General features: G+C 44.0%; 1 protein-coding gene across 5 annotated transcripts in view; it reads right to left on the bottom strand.

Annotated features, from left to right (window-relative positions):
• The window catches only part of SBF2 (SET binding factor 2), a 2,295,537-nt gene that overhangs the window by 607,369 nt on the left and 1,666,841 nt on the right, over nucleotides 1–21,327 (bottom strand). For all 5 annotated transcript variants that reach the window (XM_078680952.1, XM_078680953.1, XM_078680956.1 and 2 more), the window contains 2 exons: nucleotides 15,681–15,754; nucleotides 8,153–8,348 (listed from right to left, as the gene is read on the bottom strand). In XM_078680952.1, the coding sequence (XP_078537078.1) occupies nucleotides 8,153–8,348; nucleotides 15,681–15,754 (270 nt within the window). The remainder of the gene's footprint in view (nucleotides 1–8,152; nucleotides 8,349–15,680; nucleotides 15,755–21,327) is intronic.

Raw genomic sequence — 21,327 nt, 5'->3', positions numbered from 1 at the left:
AGAACAGGGAGCTCAAGCTGACACCTGTAGAGCAGGAATTTATCTTAAGACCAGACACTAGGGATTGATGTGCTGTCCGGGACTGGAGTGGGTATGCTGATATCTTCCTTATTTATGTCTGTTTCTATATGCCACTGTGATGTGTTTTCGCCCTTGCCTTGTCTCTTACACTGTTCTCCTGAATGGAGCTGTTATCTTTGTTGCAACCTAAATATAATAGCATTGGTTATCAAAAAAAAAAAAGAAGACCAGACACTTTGGAGAAGTGTGAAAAAGCAAAAATGCAAACTGAAAGACAAAGTGACAAGCATGAAATCAAGTTGAAAAGAAACAAACACAAAACTGTAGAGATCACATTTGTACTAGAAAACATAATAGCAGCAAAACTCCGCTACTTAAGAATTCAGATTAGTACCTACCAAGCGAAATTTACAAAGAAAGGTACTTCTTGTCCCTCTTCAGATCAAACCAAAGATGGTTAAATTAGTATACACCCTTCATTGTCCTCTATTGCGAGTGTACTACAATGACGCCAGCATGAACTTGCAAATGGTCCCAAGATGGAAGTCCTATTCATTTTTAGTGCCTATATGTTCATCTGCTGAAGGAGAGGGGACTCTGCAGCTTTGTACCTGCCATTTAAAACTTCCTTCATTCACTAAGAAACATTAAAGAGGATCCTGAGGAGAAGTTCCATCTAGCTTGCTATGACCTAAAGCTTAGGAGCACGCAGTTTGTAGCTGCAAGTGAAGATTATTTAACCGCTTACAAATGAAAAAAATACAATCATGAGAATATTAACAAGCATTGGCATTGCCAATAGGTCTCGCCTTTGGGACCTTATAAGTGTTTAGTTATCCGGCACAATATCTTTGGTGCAACATCATCAGGTATTGCATGGCTAAACACTCATAAGGTCCCAAAGGCGAGACCTATTGGCTATGCCTATGCATGTTTTGAGTGAGTGTCTCGTGCAGGTATGCCACCTGTGAGGTAGAGATGCTGCAAGTGCTTTTACAGGAGCCCCTGTGATATTGCGCCTCTTCAAAATGTATCTTGGGTCTGGTGTAATACTTCTAGCCCCTATTCCCATCTTCTCGCACTCAATGCATCCTTAAATGTCCCATGTACAGCCGGGGTTAACACTCCTATCGCCCCTGCCCTCCAGTGTCACTTTATCCGCCACGGGTGGTGGTGCATGTGGTGGTGGACGTGGTGGAGGTGGTGGACGTGGTGGTGGAATGGTGGACGTGGTGGTGGTGGACGTGGTGGTGTATGTGGTGGCGGTGGTGGTTGTGTACGTGGTGGCAGTGGTGGTTGAGTACGTGGAGGTGGTTGTGGACGTGGTGGTGGTTGTGGACATGGTGGTGGTTGTGGACGTGGTGTTGGTGGTGGACGTGGTGTTGGTGGTGGTGGACGTGGTGAAAGTGGTGGATGTGGTGGACGTGGTGGTGGTGGCGGTCGTGAACATGGTCGTGGTGGTGGACGTGGTCGTGGTGGTGGCGGTGGTGGTGGACATGGTGGTGTATGTAGTGGCGGTGGTGGTGGTGGATGTGGTGGTGTATGTGGTGGCGGTAGTGGACGTGGTGGCAGTGGTGGTTGTGTACGTGGTGGCAGTGGTGGTTGTGTACATGGTGGCAGTGGTGGTTGTGTACGTGGAGGTGGTTGTGGACATGGTGGTGGTTGTGGACATGGTGGTGGTTGTGGACATGGTGGTGGCTGTGGACGTGGTGGTGGTGGACGTGGTGGTCGTGGACATGGTGGTGGACGTGGTGGTGATGAAGTGGTGGTGGTGGTGGAAGTGGTGGAGGTGGTGGACGTGGTGGTGGACGTGGTGGTGGTGGACGTGGTGGTGGACGACGTGGTGGTGGACGACGTGGTGGTGGACGACGTGGTGGACGACGTGGTGGTGGACGACGTGGTGGTGGACGACGTGCTGGTGGACGACGTGGTGGTGGACGACGTGCTGGTGGACGACGTGGTGGTGGACGACGTGGTGGTGGTGGACGTGGTGGTGGACGTGGTGGTGGACGTGGTGGTGGTTGACGTGGTGGTGGTTGACGTGGTGGTGGTTGACATGGTGGTGGACGACGTGGTGGTGGACGACGTGGTGGTGGTGGACGACGTGCTGGTGGACGACGTGGTGGTGGTGGACGACGTGGTGGTGGTGGACGACGTGGTGGTGGTGGACGACGTGGTGGTGGACGACGTGGTGGTGGACATGGTAGTGGACGTGGTGGTGGATGTGGTGGTGGTTGACGTGGTGGTGGTTGACGTGGTGGTGGTTGACGTGGTGGTGGTGGACGTGATGGTAGTGGTGGACGTGGTGGTGGACATGGTCATGGTGGTGGACGACTATTGAGTAGGAGGGTGCTGGTAGAATGCGGAAGGAGAGGAGGATCACAAAGGGGCACATGGGAGAGCAGGAAGAGGCCGAATATTAGAAACAAAAAACGGCGAGTAGACAGAACATGAAACAGATTTAATGGGGTTGTCCCTTCTTATAGCACATGTGAATGTTTCTTAGCACACCGTTTTTAGTAAACAGGGGGACCATGGGGAGATTAATTGATTAATCACGCATGATAATCGCATGCCATTAATTGATTAATCATGCATGATGATCACGTGCGGAAGCTTGTGTTACAACATTTAGAAATCTAAATGTCAACAAACTAGGTACAAGGCTACATCGTACAAGGCTACATCTCACGGGAGGTGAGGGAAGATCAGTGATTTCACTTTTCCAGCACTCGCACTCGTGCTTGTGGCGGCATCCACCTTGCGGGAGCGAGCAGCGGGCGGCCACGTTAATTACAAACAGCACACCGCTGCACGATCCCGCAAGGGGGATGCGGCCACAAGCACGAGTGCTTGCAAAGTGGAGACTGATTGCTAAAGGCCCTCTTCTAGAGCAGCGCATGCTCGCTGCCTAGGAGAGACCTAAAAATTAACATAGTTGACATTAATTTACTATTTTCTTTACCATAATTGTAATAGTTCAAGTTCAAGCATTTATAAAGCGCACTACTCACCCAGAGGGTCTCAAGGCGCTAGAGGGAGGGGTTCATTGTTTATCGAATAGCCAAGTTTTCAATTCTTTTCTGAAGGAGATGTGATTCTGAGTAAGGCGGAGGTGGGTGGGGAGTGAGTTCCAGGTCTTGGCAGCCAGGAAGGAGAAGGATCTGCCGCCCATGGTGGTTTTTCGGGTGCGCGGGACTGCGGCGAGGGCTTGACTGGATGATCTTAGTTGGCGGGAGGGATAGTAGAAGGACAGTCGGGAGTTGAGGCATTCTGGTCCTAGATTATAAAGGGCCTTGTGTGCGTGGGTAAGAAGGCGGAAAGTAATTCTTTTGTTGACGGGAAGCCAGTGGAGGTTTTTTAAGTGACCGGTGATGTGCTCTTGGCGCGGGATGTCTAATATGAGTCTCGCTGATGCGTTTTGGATGCGCTGGAGCTTTTTCTGCAATTTTGTTGTAATTCCGGCGTAGAGAGTGTTGCCATAGTCCAGTCGACTCGTGACCAGTGCATGGGTGACAGTCTTTCTTGTTTCGAGGGGGATCCAGCGGAAGATCTTTTTGAGAATGCGAAGGACGTTGAAGCAGGAGGACGATACGGCGTTGACTTGTCTGGACATTGAGAGAGAGGAGTCTAGAATGAAGCCAAGGTTACGTGCATGGTCAGTGGGTGTGGGCGCTGATCCCAAAGCGGAAGGCCACCAAGAGTCGTCCCACGCTGAGGGGGAGGATCCAAGGATGAGCACCTCAGTTTTGTCTGAGTTGAGTTTTAGGCGGCTCTGTTTCATCCATTCGGCTACTTCTTTCATACCTTCGTGAAGGTTGTCCTTGGCGGTGTTGGGGTCTTTGGTGAGGGAAAGTATCAGCTGGGTGTCGTCGGCGTAGGAGATGATGTTGAGGTTGTGTCGACGTGCGATGTGGGCGAGGGGACTCATGTAGACGTTGAAGAGGGTGGGACTGAGTGAGGAGCCTTGAGGTACGCCGCAGATGACTTCGGTGGGCTCTGAGTAGAAAGGGGGAAGTCGGACTCTCTGTGTTCTCCCGGCTAGGAACAAGATGATCCAGTCCAAGGCTTTTCCTTGTATGCCGATGTTGTTGAGGCGTTGTATGAGGGTGCTGTGACAGACAGTGTCGAAGGCGGCGGAGAGGTCGAGGAGAATGAGGGCCACTGTTTCACCGTTGTCCAGGAGTGCTCGGATGTCGTCGGTCGCCGCAATGAGGGCGATCTCGGTGCTGTGTTTGGCTCGAAAGCCGTTCTGTGAGGGATCAAGGGAGTTGTTGGATTCAAGGCCGGGAAAGGGAGGAGGGAGATGGGTCGGTAGTTTTTCAGTTCTGAGGGGTCTGCTGTTGGTTTTTTCAGAAGGGCGCTGAGTTCGGCGTGTTTCCATACTTCTGGAAAGGTGGCTGAGTTGAAGGAGCAGTTGATGACATCGCGGAGTTGGGGAGCGATGATGGAGTCAGCTTTGTTGAAGATGTAGTGGGGGCAGGGGTCAGAAGGTGAGCCAGAGTGGATTGAGTTCATGAGGCGAATGGTATCTTCAATGGTGATTGGGTTCCAGGAATTGAGGTAGTTAGTTGGAGGGGTGGGATCAGAAGGGGGTGGGGTGAGTTGGTCATTGGGAGAGTTCTTGAAGCTGTTGTGGATGTCGGCAATTTTGTTGTAGAAGAAGGAGGATAGCGCATTGCAGAGGTCTTGGGAGTTAGTGATGTCGTTGGATGCTGCGGGAGGGTTGGTGAATTCTTTGACGATATTGAAGAGTTCCTTGCTGTTATGAGAGTTGTTGTCGAGACGGTCCTTAAATGCTGATTTCTTGGCGGAACGAATCAGTTGGTGGTGTTTGCGGGTGGCTGTCTTGAGGGAGGTCATGTTGTCTGAGGTTGGTTCTTTTCTCCAATTCTTCTCCAGGGAGCGGCAAGTTTTCTTGGATTCCAAGATTTCTTGGATTTCTTGGATACGTGCGCTATATAAGTCGCAATACATTTACATTTAAGGTCATCATTGAACCAGGGAGCTTTTTTGCTGAATGATTTCAACTGGTGTTTTTTCAGGGGTGCTAGTTCGTCCGCACTGTGTGTAATCCATTGCCTGAGGTTTGTGGCCGCTTGGTCTGGGTCCGTTGTTAGGGTGGGAGTGTTTTGGCTGAGGGATGCGAGGAGTTGGTCGGTGGTGATTTTGTTCCAATTTCTTCGGGGAATGGGTTGTGGACGGTTGTGGGTCAGGGTTGTTTTGTAGCTGAAGTGAACACAGCTGTGATCCGTCCAGTGGAGAGCTGTAGTGTGATCGAAGGAGATGTGCTTGCTGGAGGTGAAGATAGGGTCGAGCGTGTGTCCGGCTGTGTGAGTGGGGGTGTCGACAAGTTGTTTGAGTCCGAGATTGGACATGTTGTCCAGGAGGGTGGTGGTGTTGTTGTCGAGAATGTTGTCAAGGTGGTAGTTGAGGTCTCCTAGAAGAATGTAGTTCTCGGAGGCGAGAGCGTGCGGGCTGACGAAGTCTGTGATGTCGTCGCTGAATTGAGATCGGGTGCCTGGGGGCCTGTAGATGAGGGTTCCTCTGAGGGTGGTCCTGGGGTCGGTGTGGATCTGAAAGTGGAGATGTTCGGCGGTTGCAAGATTGTCGTCAGAGCTGGTTGTAATTTTGATGGTGTTTCTATGGACGATGGCGATGCCTCCTCCAGTTTTTTTAATGGTGCGGTCTTTTCGAATGATCTTGTAAGTGTCCGGTATGGCTATGGCGATGTCGGGGGTAGAAGATGCGTTCATCCAAGTTTCAGTGAGGAAGGCGATGTCAGGTGACACAGTGTCGATTAGGTCCCAGAGTTCGGTTGCGTGTCTGTGGACCGAGCGGGTGTTCAGTAGGATGCATTTCAAGTTGTTGGGTTCGGAGCTGAGAGTGGAGGAAGTGTGTTTGGTGAGGGTTCTGAAGCAGTTGAACTTACAGGAGAGGCAGGAGAATGGGCCGTGGGTACGTCTGGTAATTGGTTCCAGAGACAATTTAGTAACGGAGTTACAATACAACATTGGTGCAAGTTCCTTCCTTGGCTTTTGGAATTTTTCAAACATATTAAAAATTGAGTCAGACCTACATTTCTACCTGCCAGAGTTGTTGAGCCGTCAGCTTTGCTGATCCAGCGGTCTCTAAATACCTATATCCTGTTTGATGAAGAGGTCTTTCAAAAGCCACTAAAACGGACCCCCAGTCTACTAAATTAAGACAAAGACAAAAAGTTATGGGTCACACAGAAAATACTTTATTAAATACTGAGCCAGGTTGCCGTTCCTCATCTGCCACCACCCTTGCCCAAATTCAAGGTAAAATCTATTAACGAGAAGCCAGGGAGGTCTGTTTTTCAGCCATTAAGGTGGAAGGAGGGTAAATTATTATATTTTTCCAACTAAGAGATAGGGTTAGTATATATTTCATTTCCACCACAACCTAGATAGAGGAAGTAAAATAAGTAACCCTGTCACATTCACTGAAGCCTCTCGGTTTAAATCTACAGGGCCTATGAGACCTCTATTGACACAGTAAACTTCTGAAGAGTAGGATCTTAGAAAGCTCTACCCCTATCGCGTGCACCTTCCAGCTTTAATTTACTATCATCTTATTTCTGGTTTCATTTAGCCATACCTGTTGCCTAATAAATGAGGTCAAATCATTCCAAAACACACAACTGACTCATGGTTTTATTCATGTGTTAATATGTAATGGCCAGTAATGCTTGTTTTCAAGTTTGGAAGGAGGAATGAAGGAGTGTTGTGATCAATCAACCATAGTCTATATTTTGGATTGGCACCAGACACTAAAGTCCGAACTGCTAGGTCATACCCACTCAGAACTGGAAAAAGAACAAGCCTATTTGATCAAAAGTCTTATTTTCTGTTATACTACAGTGTGGTATTGTTTGTTGAAGGAAATGGATGCCTGGCACAGAACTATTAGCACATTTATAAGAACAGAACTGTGAGGGGAAGGCGAGGCACTACTCTAACAGGCCATAAACCATATGTCAAAAAAAGCACCACCAGAATCGAACGACAGTAAGTTAAGAGAGTGATTTACCAAACTGCACAACCCCACACTATGATCACAGTTCAATATGGTAATCATTCAAGGGAAAGGTGTGGCGTCGCGGCCAGGGCGACTGACACTGGAATCTGGGGATCAGGGTTCGATCCCCGGCGGCAGGTTAGCCCAGCACCATGTGACTCTGGGCAATAGCTCGCTTAATCTTCCCGACGGCCCCCAGCGCCTAGAGACCCTTACGGGTGATTGTGCGCTTTACAAATGTGGATTATTATTATTATTATTATTATTATTCAGTATAGTATGGACACAGAGATGGATTCATTGAACCAAAAACTAGCATAGAATGAGGGTGCTTAAAAGGAAAGAAACAGACTTTTCTTTTCACACCATTAGATAAGAGAAGCACAGGCATGCTACATAAAAAGATGTCTTTTAAAAATTGCTAAAATCTGTATTGTTTGGAAAGGATTTTTGTTGATTTCCTTAGAAGAAACTAAAGCAAATTCTGGGAAATTATAATAAATACATTTAGAGGAAAGAATACATGCAGTGTTCCACACTGTTCGCTGTAGGTGGGACACAATAACATTCCCCTACTTATAAACTGCAGGAGACATTATTCTGTCCCTTCATAGGTCTTGATTCCTGCTATATACAACATTTTATCAATTATAATTTACAAAAAACTAATTTTAGGAGGTATCTGTTTCCTAAAGCCACACAAACACAACATACAATGTCTATCAACTACAATAGAATAAAGTGCGAGAAGTGAGAATCCTATTGGAATTGCAGTTTTGTTTTGAGGAGCCCACATTTACATTCAATTCTTTGTTTTTTTCAAAGTGTTTACAGATTCTTAGCTCTCAGCAACTGCTGCACATAAAAAGAAATGTTTCACTATGTTATAAGATTGGTTATAATACAACTGTTGAGCTCTAAATAATCGGATTCAATTTGCAGTTCAAGAGATGGTGTATTCCAAAGGTGATGGAGTCTAGATTGAAAATAATGACTTCATGATAAGATCCTAATTTATGAATTAAACATATATGTTATTTGGAAACGATCACATAGTTATTAATAAAAAGTCAATAAAAAGTCATACCAAGTTGATCATGAGGGGCTCCTTTAAATATAATTCTATATGTAGTAAGGAAAAGTGCTCCTTCAGCAGGAAGAAGGGGTGGGCCACCGAGTGTTCCACCCATCGCTTCTTCCCTCCCATCAGGATCCAGCAGCACACGTAATGCTTCACATACCAATTCTTCACCAGGCAGCAAAGCCGGTCTCAGAATTTTGGCCTGTACACAAAGAACAAGACAAGAAAATCAACATAAATGCCTCTGCTACTTTTTACCAGTTTACTAAATACTAGTAGTACAAAGCCTGGATTATCAATTCTGTAATCACTTCAGAGCTCTAGACATCTTTTCAGTTTCCTAAAACACAAGTTATTCTCATCAAAAGGGAGCACCTGTTTGCGGTCTTGTTACAGACAGAGCTAGTTGTTTATCGGTAGACAGTATTGTGTATCATACTCAACAGTGCCAACCCGTGCTCATCATTAGGATGGTTTTCGTGCAAATCTCAGTTGTCTTGCTATATTTTGCTATCCTCCCCTTCTGTTTGATCCACCCACAGCATGGACATCATTTAGGGGAGCAACTGTGAAATCTGGCTTGCTCCTTGCAACCCCCTGCCACTGCATTTGCAAATCCTGGCCTAAGAGGTAGCCGTAGCAAAATCAGTGCCTGCAACAGAGGAGCAGCTCGTCCTTATGGACATCGATTGGGGCTCCAATCTCCTTCTTTTGTCAATTTTATTACACAAATAGGGAATATTAAGATATTATTACCTATTAGTTTAATAAATGGAGTACAGTTAGCTGGAATATGACCCTCTGGCAGCAGAGGTAAGTAAAAATGTTTCTAATTGTAGGTTGGCTGCAGGTTAGAGTGTGTTTATGTGAGAGATGGTGTATATGTGTGTGTATGAGTAAGCATGTGTGTGAGTGAACATATTGGTCCAATAGCGTGTGATGTCACTTCCGCCACTCCAGGTCTTTTGGTGAATTGATGTTCATGTCCCACAGGAGCTTTTTGGTTTTGCAGTCAATTGATTTGCCAATCTTCCTGTTCTGAACACAGCATTGCAAGCAGAGCCAAGTTTAAACACCAGTTTACTGCCTTAGAGGGCCACCTATTGATCAATACAAAACCTGCAGAAGAAAGCTGAAAAATACAACATCAAACTTGATAGACTACTATAAACAATCATTGGCAATGCCAATCTGTCTTGCTTGAATGTTAAAGTAAGTGAGAAGGCTTTTCATAAAAAATGCTTGTCATGTGGCACACATCCACATCAGTGTGATGTGCTAACTTTAAATAACTCAGATTTGCCCACAGAAGCCATGAACACCAATGTCAAGCCAGCCTACTGTTCTGTGACTATTAAAGTGCAGGTAAATACAGTCTGGTGCAGTTACAACATTGGCCTTTTAATAAGGAACCTCCAACAAAGCCATCCACTTGATGGAAAAGTGAATGCAATATGTAAAAGCATAATTTTAAATTTAAAACTGAGCAAATGCATTGTTACTGGTTGGTAATTTTTTCAAAGTTTAATATTTAACAAAAAAGGCTGTACCAACAATTTGCATTTATGCTCCTGTGATCATAAAATAAACCCTGCACTAAAACCTTAAATGCTACTCCTATAAAATTGTTTGCATTGCAAGAATTAAAATTCTATATGTGAATTATGACAACGTGTTCTATTGTGTCAAAAATAGCACTCTAAATGCAAAACAAAATGTAACAGTGCCATTACCTGCAAACAGTAATTTCCTATGCAGTCAACTTCTGCTTCAGCATCATACATTATTTACTATGCAGGTTACTCCTGCCCAGCATCTATTTTTAAGATTTCAGAATTCAAAGGAAAAAAAGCACCTGGTTTCAGAACCAGAGGCCAGTTTGAGCTATCAACTGAATAGGAATAAGACAAATTAAACTATTAGAACCATGCATTAAAGAAGCATTTGATAGATGAGCCAAGAGAGAATGTTTTTCCACAGTGTAAATGATCATTTAACCTACCTGTTTGGTCACAGAATAAACTGGTAATAAGCTCATCAACTGCAATATTTATAAAGGATAATCAGAGACACTCAAATCACAGCCACAAAATGACTGCTTCCTCAGATCTTCTCAGAATCCTTCCTGTGACTGTTCAAAAAGGCCTCACCTTGTCAAAAGTATACAATATTTATCATAATGTACCTCATAGTTTAACCCTTTGAAAAACATTCACTTGTATTGTATCTATGCAAGTAATTTTCTGAAAGCCAGTAGCATATTTTCCACCACCAAATTTAACACTTGTGAGGAAACAGCAAAAGGTTTCCCTTGAAAAAAAACTTATATGTATCTTTCAATATCTCCATAGCCTGCCCGGGGCCCCACATTGAAAGAATGACGGGCACTATGTTTTTGCAGCAATACTATTGGCATATGCACCTCTCAGTAACTGTAATGAGACATGGCATGATCCATCCAACAATTTAAGAGAAATCTTCAGTATTAGTGCTGAGCTCCTCAGCGGATGCAAGCAAACAACATTTTAAAGACCAAAGCCTGTTCCATGATTAAACAAAATGCAAACATTCCATCAAGGCAGGCAGATCTAATTCTCAATGAATAGGTGATGAAACTTGCAGATAAGATTACTGCATTTGATCTACTAGTTGAACACTCTTCAGCTCCCTGTATAAATGAACCTTTATTCTACGTCATACCAGTGTGCTAAGTAAGCTTTTCCTTCTCAGCTACCTTCATCAAAGTCAGGGGTCAATAATAAAGCAATTAATTTATGGAATCGGGTGAGACCTCTTTCACCATCAAGAAGTCATAAGAAAGACTGTCTGCTTCTTAGCCCAATTACTAAATAAAGTGAACGCCATCAAGTATTGCCACCTCTAAAGCCTTCTTAAGGTGGCTTATCCATTGAGGCAATTACATACACAATTATTTACCACAGAAATGAGAGAGAATACATCTTAATCTCCTAAATTGTTAATTTAATTTCTCATGCAAGATTGCAGCAGCAACCAAACTGGGAGGCGAATGAACGGGAAGGTCCTAAACCTTACTAACAACAACACTTTAAAGCATCTAATTTTTGTTTTGTAATTTAACTGAGTTGTCGCTAGAATTATGTCCTGGTAAAAAATATTTTCATTTACTAATTTCAATGTTTTAAAGCTGCAAACAAGCTTCTTTTTGGACATTTTACAAAACCAAATCATGCAGTCAATAAAGATTTTATGTGTACACTTAGAGTAAATTTGCTGGAGGAGGTTATTTTGGACAAAGTAGTAACCGGTCGAAGGTGACTACTAAATCAGCAATGCACTTTTAACAAGTACAAGTCTGATATCCAACATTAATAGTATAGGTATTTTACCTGAAGGGTGACACGTGGTGTGTATCAAGGAGAACCTGTTATTGGGAAGTGGCAATTTATCATAACAACTCACCCATCAGGTAATAATTATCACTGTATCTGTGGGTTTCAGCATATGAATGACTACCTCGGTTTCCAGACATTTCATCAAAGTTCGACGGGTTGGAATGCTCTCCCACCAGCCTTGAGAGGTTATCCAAAGCTCAGTGTTTTTTGCCCAGCATTTTGTGGGCAGCATCATTGTATGTTGATATTTGCATTGACTTAACATAGGTTCCCATTTGTTCTACAGTGACTGGACCTCTTTGGCATGTATTCTGGGACCTTGTTGCTAAAACTACTGTCTGAGCGAGTGTTTGCACTTGTATTGTCAACTCAAGCATCTCGTCTTGAAAGGTCTCGTCACAGCATGCTACTGGAAAGTTGACTGCTACAAGGAGCATGTATATGGCAGCTAAATATTTAAATGATTTAATTATCTGTATCTCAGTGGATAGAATATCCTTTGCGAATAATATTTCTACCAACCTACTACCCCCTTTTCAGTGATTATTTTGTAATCCTGCAGAATTAACCCTTCCATCCTTATGAATGAGTCGCTACTGCCTCAAGTTTCTGTCAGGTCTAAGATATGTGAATCTTGTTCCAGATGTGGTTAAGTGTATCTGATGTGTTTTTTCTGGTGAGTTGTTTGGTGGGTTGTTTGTTTGATGAGGGAGATGTTGATGAGTCTGATATTAACATGCAGATTTATTTTAATTCTAGGAGTACTGAGGAGCATAAGGTGACATTTTATAGGATTCTTTTATTCTCATCCAAGTAACCATTTGTAGTGTTTGCCTAGTAAAAGTCAGAGATATGCGATTGCACTGACTCCAGTTCAGCCTCTCTGTGATCTCTTTGGAAATCTAGGACTCCCTGCCTCTACGATTCTCTCTGTAAGTCTAGGGTACTGTTTACAAGACTGGAGGCTGATATTAAACCTTCTACCCTGTGTCTTATAGCACATTACAGGGGTAAGGTTGCAGACTGAGTCCTAAACAAATGGGGCTGTTATTAATTTATCTATATCTGTGTTACATCAGGCCAATTTGTGCTCCTTTTATGGAGGATCATGTGGGTTCTAATGTTGCTTATGGTGAACTGACAGCTTGTTGTAGAGGTAAATAAGTTATTGAAGAGAGTGGACCTTGCACATGATGAAGGTAATTTTTAAGATAATTCTTCATTCCAGTAAGATCCAATTCAGAGAAATGAGGCATGAACACTGATATTTAAATTTTGGTACCAAGATTAAGTCTTTCATTTGAGTTTACAACCGCATTAAGTGGTGCGGGCAGCAGAGGTGAAAGATAGGTTTAGGTACTGCAACCAGGACAGCATTTCCACCATCAATGTCAGTTATATATGCTTTAAACAAACTGCGCGTGTAGATATCCTGCACACAAAACGTATAGAAACAAAAAGTATCAATGAATGAATGGGTTCAATATACATCAATTGCTTACTTTTGAGATTGTTTGGGAATACTGTTCAATAGTCAACTATTCATCTGTTGTCAAAAAGAATAATAAAGAGTATCCTGTCATATGAGGTACATGCTTATTTATGTATTCACATATATTGCACATTACCCTTAAGATTGTCATTCATATTTCACATATACAATTGTATGAGGAAGTATTTTCAGAAGGTTGTGCACCAGAGACAATACACTGCTGTCAAACAGGATGTTTTCTAAGGAACATTTAATTAACTTTATTGTTTTTGTAGGTCAATTTAGGAAAAACATACTTCATTGGTTTTTGTTGGTCAATTTAGGAAAAATGTAAGGATTTAAAAGGAAGCTAAGTGATCTAACCAATCAATAATAATTTTGCTTTTGCTTTCAGGACCTCTTCATGTGCGTCAATAAGGTCAAAGACATTGTCTTGATTGCGAGTTTGTGGTAAACTCAGATGAAAGAATTTTAACAAACTGCTCATTTCTTTACAGCTACTGTCACAGGATTAGCTTTTATTTTAACTGATCACTGCCCTAGTCAGCAAAACCATTTGTGAAAAGAGAGAGCATATCCCGACTGTGTGCAAAGAAAGTTGAGGATGCGTCATTAGAGGGTGAGAGATTCAGCAATGCGGACAGCAGTTCAAATGAAGATTGGGAGTACATGTCAACACAAGAGCATGTCACAGATGGCCCAAATATTAGGGCAAGCTTTCTACAGCATGTTAAGTCTGTGTTTTTGAAGAATGTCATATCCACCTGGAAGAAGGTGGTTGTTAAGGCAAAAGAGAAGTAAGTTTCAATAACTAACAGCAGGTTTTCCCACAATGTCATGGCAGATAACTGTAGAGAAAGTGGTAATTAACAAATCATGTAGGCAAAGCAAACATGCTTTAGAAAGAGTGAGTAGAAATCTGAAGTTCATTTACATTGGGTTTAACTTAATGGTTTTAGCTAATTTCAACGGATAGTAATTCCTATTGGAAGAGCACTCGAATAGAATTGGAGTCAACGTATCATAGATACTTATTGTGTTTTTAATGTGGAACAGCAAGTGTACTGGAGTATCTACTTTCACTAACCTTCTCACTATATTTCAGCTTTTTGGGTAGTAACTCTGACAATGAGTTTCCCTTCATGGATCAACGGTATGAGTTTATCAGAAGAATGAATGGAAAATTATTTCATATGCCATACTTACATTTTTTGCCATTTTTGGACTAGATATTTGATTTTAAACCATTGAAAACCTGTTTAGAGTTCTGTTGTTCAATTGGGGATGTCTACTTCAGATACTGCTTGTTCAGTAACCTGCAAATGGTTTCAGCATAGACTGCTTCGGTACGCAAACTTTATGATATGTCCATTGCCTAACTTTAGGCCTCAGACGTCTGTTCAACATATTTAGAGCCCAGTGGTGCCATCGTACTATTATAGTCCACATTTACAGTCAGATTTCGTTTTCAATAGTTTAATTGTAAGGGTTACATCAGTTGTCAGGTAATGTATGTAGCGAGGCTTTTACCAAATCTTTATTTAAGTGCGCAGTTTGTTTGTACTTTTAATTTATATACTGTATATTTGTTCCTTAGATTTTTAGGTTCCTTTATTTCTATTAGTTTCCAGTCAATATCCCACTGTCCTTGTTTTTACCCTTTCTGTGGCACTTACCTTGGTTTTCTAGTTCAGTGATGTTCACATTTTTAAGGCTGGCCCCCTCCATAAACATTTTTAAAAAAATCATTGCCCCCACCCACAAATTTCTAACAATTATTCTAATAAATTTGCAATGTTTAAATCTCTCATATTTAAATATTTCAGGTAAGTTCGGTAATCCTTTTAAAAAATGCAATCAAATACACGATTGTCAAACATACTATTCTGATCAGCCAGACCCTAGTAAAGTGTAAAAGTACCCACAGTGTGATTATCAGTAGTCGTGGAAGGAGGAGGTTAAAGGAATATTTTGAGCCCCTTCCCTTTTGATACCTACTCCCAAGCCAGTATATATTTAGGTTAGTGTGACCCCTTAGAGTGGCTTACTGACACTCATTTTTGCCACTTGAAACAAAGCTCTTTTATCAGCATGATACTTCTCTTGGTCTGAGCCTTGCACCACCCCCTGGGATCAATGAAGCCCCCCTCCCTCAGTTTGAAGACCTCTGATCTAGTTGGATACCATTTGCTGTTCCTTTTCTGCGGCCACTCACCTGTATTCTACTTGCTATTTCAACAATCTGTGTGGTGAGCCTGGCTCATCAATGTCCATTTTCTCTGTGCCAATTGTTATTGATGTTGTAATTTCATGTTTTGGTCTGATGAGGTTTTCCCTTTCGGTTCACCATTGACATGTTAAAAAAAACAGCAGGGGAGTAGTTGCTTAACAGAAGGTGCAACATATTGATGCAATAACTCAATCAAGCAAATACTCAGGTGTCCTCTCCTCCTCTTCGACACTAAGCTTTATGTATCTCCTTTCTGGGTATTCCCTTCCTTTCTTTCACCATAAGATCCTCTCCTATTCTCTTTTTATATTTCACTCCCGTTATATTGTATCCAAGTCCATGTGCAGAGGTAAATTGGCATGTAAATGCCAACCCACTTCCCATTTCACACAATATAAAATTAACACTTCATAGGTTTTTACACTTTTCAAAATTCACCTTTTTTATTGGGGGAAGCCTTCTACTTTCTCTGTGAACAACCTCCAACGTCTCAATGTGCATAGCAACAATGCCTTGAAAGAGAAAAAAAGAATTATTATGTGCACCCCAAAAATTTTGTATACAGTGTAGTGTTTACTACCCATAGTTAAAGACAATGATTTTGATATATATGGTGACACAAACATTTTGTTTTATCCCACACATTTCGCAAGTCACTACAATAAAGCAAAGAACATTTTATTTGCCAGAAAATACACGAAACCAGTAGTTAAGTTTTAAAATAATTGCGACAGACATCGATATAGGTACCCTTTTGAATCGCCGAGTTGCTGAGTACCATGGTTGCCTAGTCCAACTTCGAACCCGCCTCTTCCTTCCACCACCAATGACATCAAAGATTGTTTCTCACACCTGCAGGCTTTGCACACTGCTTTCTCCTCTTGTTAACCGTTTTGCCATCTTTCTCCTACCCCTCTACCCCCATCTCCGACACCCTTTCACTTCCTCTGGGCCAAATTCTGATGATGAAAAATAAGTACTGATCCTCAAAAATAGATCATAATGCTGACCCCAGCAACCACTGCCACATATTAAGCACTGCACAACGCAAGCCATAAATCTGCACTGTAATAATTGATCATATGGTGTATGGAATATGCTACTTACCAGTATGCATCTGTTCTTGGCATGTAGGGCTGCTGAGATTCATATCTGTGCATAGATCGCCGCCTAGTGTTGGGTCCGGATGATTGCACTATGTTGTCCTGGAAGAGTCTTCGAAGTATCACGAGGTAGGTGACTACTCCCATGGACTAGAGTGCACATGGGCATCCTTTCCATGCTCAGATTGTTTTTCGCCATTGTGGCAGAGGTAGAGATAGGAAAGTAAGAGATGTCCATGCTAGAGATAATGCTGCAGCTGCGACAGGTGCTGGGGAGGAGGGCGGGCGATATGAATGTCAGCAGCCCTACATGCCAAGAACAGATGCATACTGGTAAGTAGCATATTCCGTTCGAGGCATGTGGGCTGCTGAATTCATATCTGTGCATAGACTGAATAGCAGTATCTCCTCTAGCGGTGGCCACCTGTGCCAGCTGCAGCAGTTTGGAAAAGAGTTTTGAGGACAGCCTGGCCTACAGCAGCTTGCTGTTTTGCTTGCACGTCTACACAGTAGTGTTTAGTGAAGGTCTGTATGGTATGGTGGACCATGTGGCTGCCTTACAGATGTCTTCTAGTGGGATATTTCCTAGGAAAGCAATGGATGCCCCCATTTTCCGTGTAGATTGTGCTCTAGGGGGGACTGTGAGAGTGCGTTTAACTTTTAGATAACATATCTGAATGCACTTAACTATCCATCTAGCTATTCCTGACTTTGAAATAGGATTTCCTTTGTGTTGTGGTGCAAAGGCAACAAACAGTTGTTTTGTTTTCCTGAATGATTTTGTCCTGTCCACATAGTATAGTAGAGCTCTTCTGACGTCTAGCGTGTGCAGGGCTCTTTCAGCTACTGATTGTGGATTCTGAAAGAATACCGGCAGTTCAATTGCTTGATTAATATGGAAGTTGGATACGACTTTAGGCATGAATTTAGGGTTTGTTCGAAGAACTACCCTATTAGCATGTACCTGCATGAATGGTTCTTGAATTGTCAGTGCTTGCAATTCGCTCACTCTTCTGAGTGAGGTAATGGCAACTAAGAATGCGACTTTCCACGTTAGGAATTGCAATTCGCATGAGTGTAGAGGTTCGAAAGGAGGTCCCATGAGTCTGGTAAGCACTATGTTTAGATTCCAGACTGGGGAAGGAGGGTGTCTTGGAGGGATCACTCTTTTCAAGCCCTCCATAAATGCTTTAATAGCTAGTATCCTGAAGAGTGAAAGGTGTTGCCTGCTCTGAAGGTACGCTGCTATAGCAGCGAGGTGTAGTCGCATGGAAGAGTATGCTAAGTTGCATCTTTGTAAATGCAAGAGGTAGCATATAATGTTTTGTATGGCAGCGTCTAATGGGTTGATTTGGTTATTATTGCAGTAAATAACAAATCTTTTCCATTTAGCGGCATAGCACGCGCGCGTGGTGGGTTTCCTTACCTCTCGAATGATGTTCATGCAGTCTGGGGGCAAGTCGAGGTATCCGAACTCTAGGACCTCAGGAGCCAGATCGCTGGGTGCATCTGATTGGGATCTGGGTGTCTTATTTCACCATGGTTCTGAGTCAGAAGATGGGGTGCTAGGCACAGTCTTTAAGGAGGAACCACTGAAAGTTCTAGGAACGTTGTGTACCATGGTTGTCTCGCCCATGTGGGGGCAACTAGGATCAGGGTGAGGGAGTGTTGCCGCAGTTTGCGTGCCACCAGCGGGATTAGCGGTGCGGGGGAAAAGCGTACGCAAATCTGCCTGACCAGTTCATCCATATCGCATTGTCCAGTGACTGTGGATGTGGGAACCTGGCGGCAAAGTACTGGCATTTGGAGTTTTCTTATGTGGCAAACAGGTCTACGTCTGGGTGACCCCATTCCTCGAAGAATGGTTGGAGAACTTGGGGGTGAATCTCCCATTCATGTATTTGCTGTCTGTGCCTGCTGAGCAGGTCGGCAATCTGATTGTCCTTCCCTGGAAGGTGTTCTGCAAGAAGAAATATGTTTTTTGGGATTGCCCACCTCCATATGCTCTGCGCCAGATGGGACAGCTGTGGAGAGTGCGTCGCCCCCTGTTTTTGTATATAGTACATTGCGGTCATGTTGTCCGTCCGGATCAACACAGTCTTGCTGTACACGTATTTTTGAAAGGCTTTTAGGGCTAGGAAGACTGCTAGCAACTCTAGTCGGTTGATATGCCATTTTTTCTGTTTGTAAGTCCAGAGCCCTTGTACTGTGTATTGGAGGAGGAGATGGGCTTCCCAGCCTGTTAGTGATGCGTCCGCTGTTAGTACTAGTTGTGGAACTGGCTCTTGGAACAGTCGCCCCTTGGAAAGGTTTTGTGGGTTCCACCACTGCTGAGAAGCGACTGTCCACCAACACTAGGTCTTTTAGTTGTCCACGAGCCTGGTTCCATTGCCGTGCAAGGCATTCCTGTAATGGGCGCATCTGAAGTCTGGCATGGGGGACAATGAATATGCAGGAGGCCATCATGCCTATGAGCTGCATGAAGACTTGAGCTGTCAGGAAGTGTTGTGGCTGGAATTTGCGAATGAGTGTCTGCATGCTGGCTATCCTTGCTGTGTTTGGATATGCCTTTGCCACTGAGGTATCTATAGTGGCTCCCAGGTATTGTTGTACATGGGAAGGTTGCAGATGCGATTTCGCGTAGTTGACTGAAAAGCCGAGGCTGTGCAGCAACTGGATTGTTTGTGACGTGTGTGCTGCACACTCCTGGTAAGATTTTGCTTGTATTAGCCAATCGTCCAGGTAAGGGTACACATGGACGTGTTGCCTCCTTAGAAGTGCAGCCACTGTCGCTAAGCATTTTGTAAACACTCTTGGAGCCGTGGTAACCCCGAAGGGCAAAACCTTGAATTGGTAGTGTTACCCCTGTATAGAGAATATGAGGTATTTTCTGTGGGCTGGATGGATGGGTACGTGGAAGTACGCATCCTTGAGGTCTAGTGTTGCTAGGAAGTCTCCCTGTTGTAGCAACGGGAGCACTTGTTGTAGAGTGATCATATGGAAGTGCTTCCACAGTATGTATTGATTTAGGGGCCTGAGGTCCAGTATTGGCCTGAGGGAACCGTCCTTTTTGGGAATAAGGAAGTATAGGGAGTATACTCCTGATCCCTGCTGATGGAAAGGGACTGGCTCTATGGCCCCCTTTTCCGGCATTTTTTTTTACCTCTTGTTGAAGTAGGGTGATGTGTTCTATGGACATAGGACGATGTCTGGGTGGTATGCTTGGTGGCGTAGAAGTGAGTTCTAGACAATAACCAGACTGGATAATTTCTCTTACCCACCTGTCTGTGGTGATAGTGTGCCAGACAGGTAGGAACTGTTGAAGCCTGACTCCGACTGGTGTTAAGTGTTCCGGAGGCAGCGGAAGAGAGTCACTGTTTAGTGGAGGCGGAGGATCTGGTGTTATTGCCTCCACGCCCCCTTCCCTTAGAATTGTTACCTCTGTAACCACCTCTGTTTGTGTTCTTTGTGAAGGAACCTTGTGTGTTACCTTTGTAGGAGGTAGAGGTTTGTGAAGCATTTCCTCGCGTGTTCGCTCTATATGAGGAGCGACGAAAGGAGCCCCTATGTTGCAGAAATTGCAGTGCACCCATGGATTTAGCTGTTTCTGTGTCCTTTTTCATTTTGTCCAAGAAGGTGTCCACCGCGGGACCAAATAAAAAGTCAGGGTTAACTGGTTGGTTTAAAATGGTGGACTGGACCTAATTCTTAAAGCCGGAGACCCTTAGCCATGCATGTCTGCGGAGAAGGACACTAGTATTGATGGCTCGAGCTGCGGTGTCTGCAGCATCCAGTGCACATTTGATGGAGGTGTTGGAGATAAACTTCCCCTCCTGGATAAGATCATTGGCTTGTGCTTTAAATGGTTCTGGCAAATGTTGCATAAGGGTTTCTAGCTGATCGTAATGTGCTCTATCGTAACGAGCCAGTAGTGCCTGTGTGTTAGCTATTCTCCAAGAGTTGGAAGCTTGTGCAGCTACTCTCTTGCCGGAAGCCTCTAGGATTTTGGACTCCTTATCGGGGGGAGGTGCTTCCCCCGTAGTTTGGGAGTTGGCCCTTTTTCGTGCGTTAGCAACCACTAGGGAGTCTAGAGGTAGTTGACCTTTGATATAGGTGGGGTCAGTAGGAGCCGGTCTATACTTTTTTTCTATTCTGGTATTGATTACCCGTGCCCTGGCCGTGTCCTTGAAGATGTCAGGTGCATGTTTGAGGACGCCCTTTAGCATTGGAAGTGTTTTGACACTCTTCTCTGCAGTTGTGAAAGTGTCAATGAGGAAGTCCTCTTCTACAGGGTCACTGTGCATGTCCACGTTGTGGAACTGTGCTGCCCTGTCCAGGAGTTGGTAAAAGACTACTGTGTCATCAGTGGGTGATGGTTTAGTAGGGTAAGTGGGCACATCTGGGATAGGATGTGTATCATAGGGGTCTGTTGGCTCCTCCCAGGGTTCCTCTGGATCAGGATCCTGAGGAAAGTCATATAGGGGCTGTGGTTCATACCCTGTGTACCCCTCATCGTCATCGTGGTTAGAAGGCGAGGTAGGTGCAGGTGGTGTGGAGGGCATGATAGGTTGAAAAGGGAGTGAGGGCATAGTGGGAGAAGTGCCAAAGTCCTCTTTCTTGAGTGGTATAGGTGAATCAGGAGCAAAGTCCAAAGGTCTCTTTTTCCTATGCAGGATAGTAACTTTCCCAGTGTCTGGGTTAATGTAAATCTTTGCCTGGTCCTGGGATGGATCTGGGTGGAATAGTTCTTCCTCTACAGTCCTGGGTTGAGGCTTGGACTGTTTAGGGTCGACAGAGGCAGGTTTGTCAACGACCTTTGGTGTTTTGCTCGATTTCTTGGGTTCGGGCCCTGATTTTGGCTCGACGTGTTGTTTCGGGTCGACGGGAACTTTCGGGTCAACACGTTGTTTGTGCTCCGTAGGCTTTTTTGGGAGCGAGCCTTTTCCCGGGTCGACGGTCTTTTTCGGATCGACCGGTGTCTT

The sequence above is a fragment of the Lissotriton helveticus genome, chromosome 3_1 (assembly GCF_964261635.1).
Source record: "Lissotriton helveticus chromosome 3_1, aLisHel1.1, whole genome shotgun sequence".
Classification (NCBI taxonomy): Eukaryota; Metazoa; Chordata; class Amphibia; order Caudata; family Salamandridae; genus Lissotriton; species Lissotriton helveticus.
Note: the sequence above shows the minus strand (reverse complement) of the source record. Positions and strands in the feature narration are given on the sequence as shown.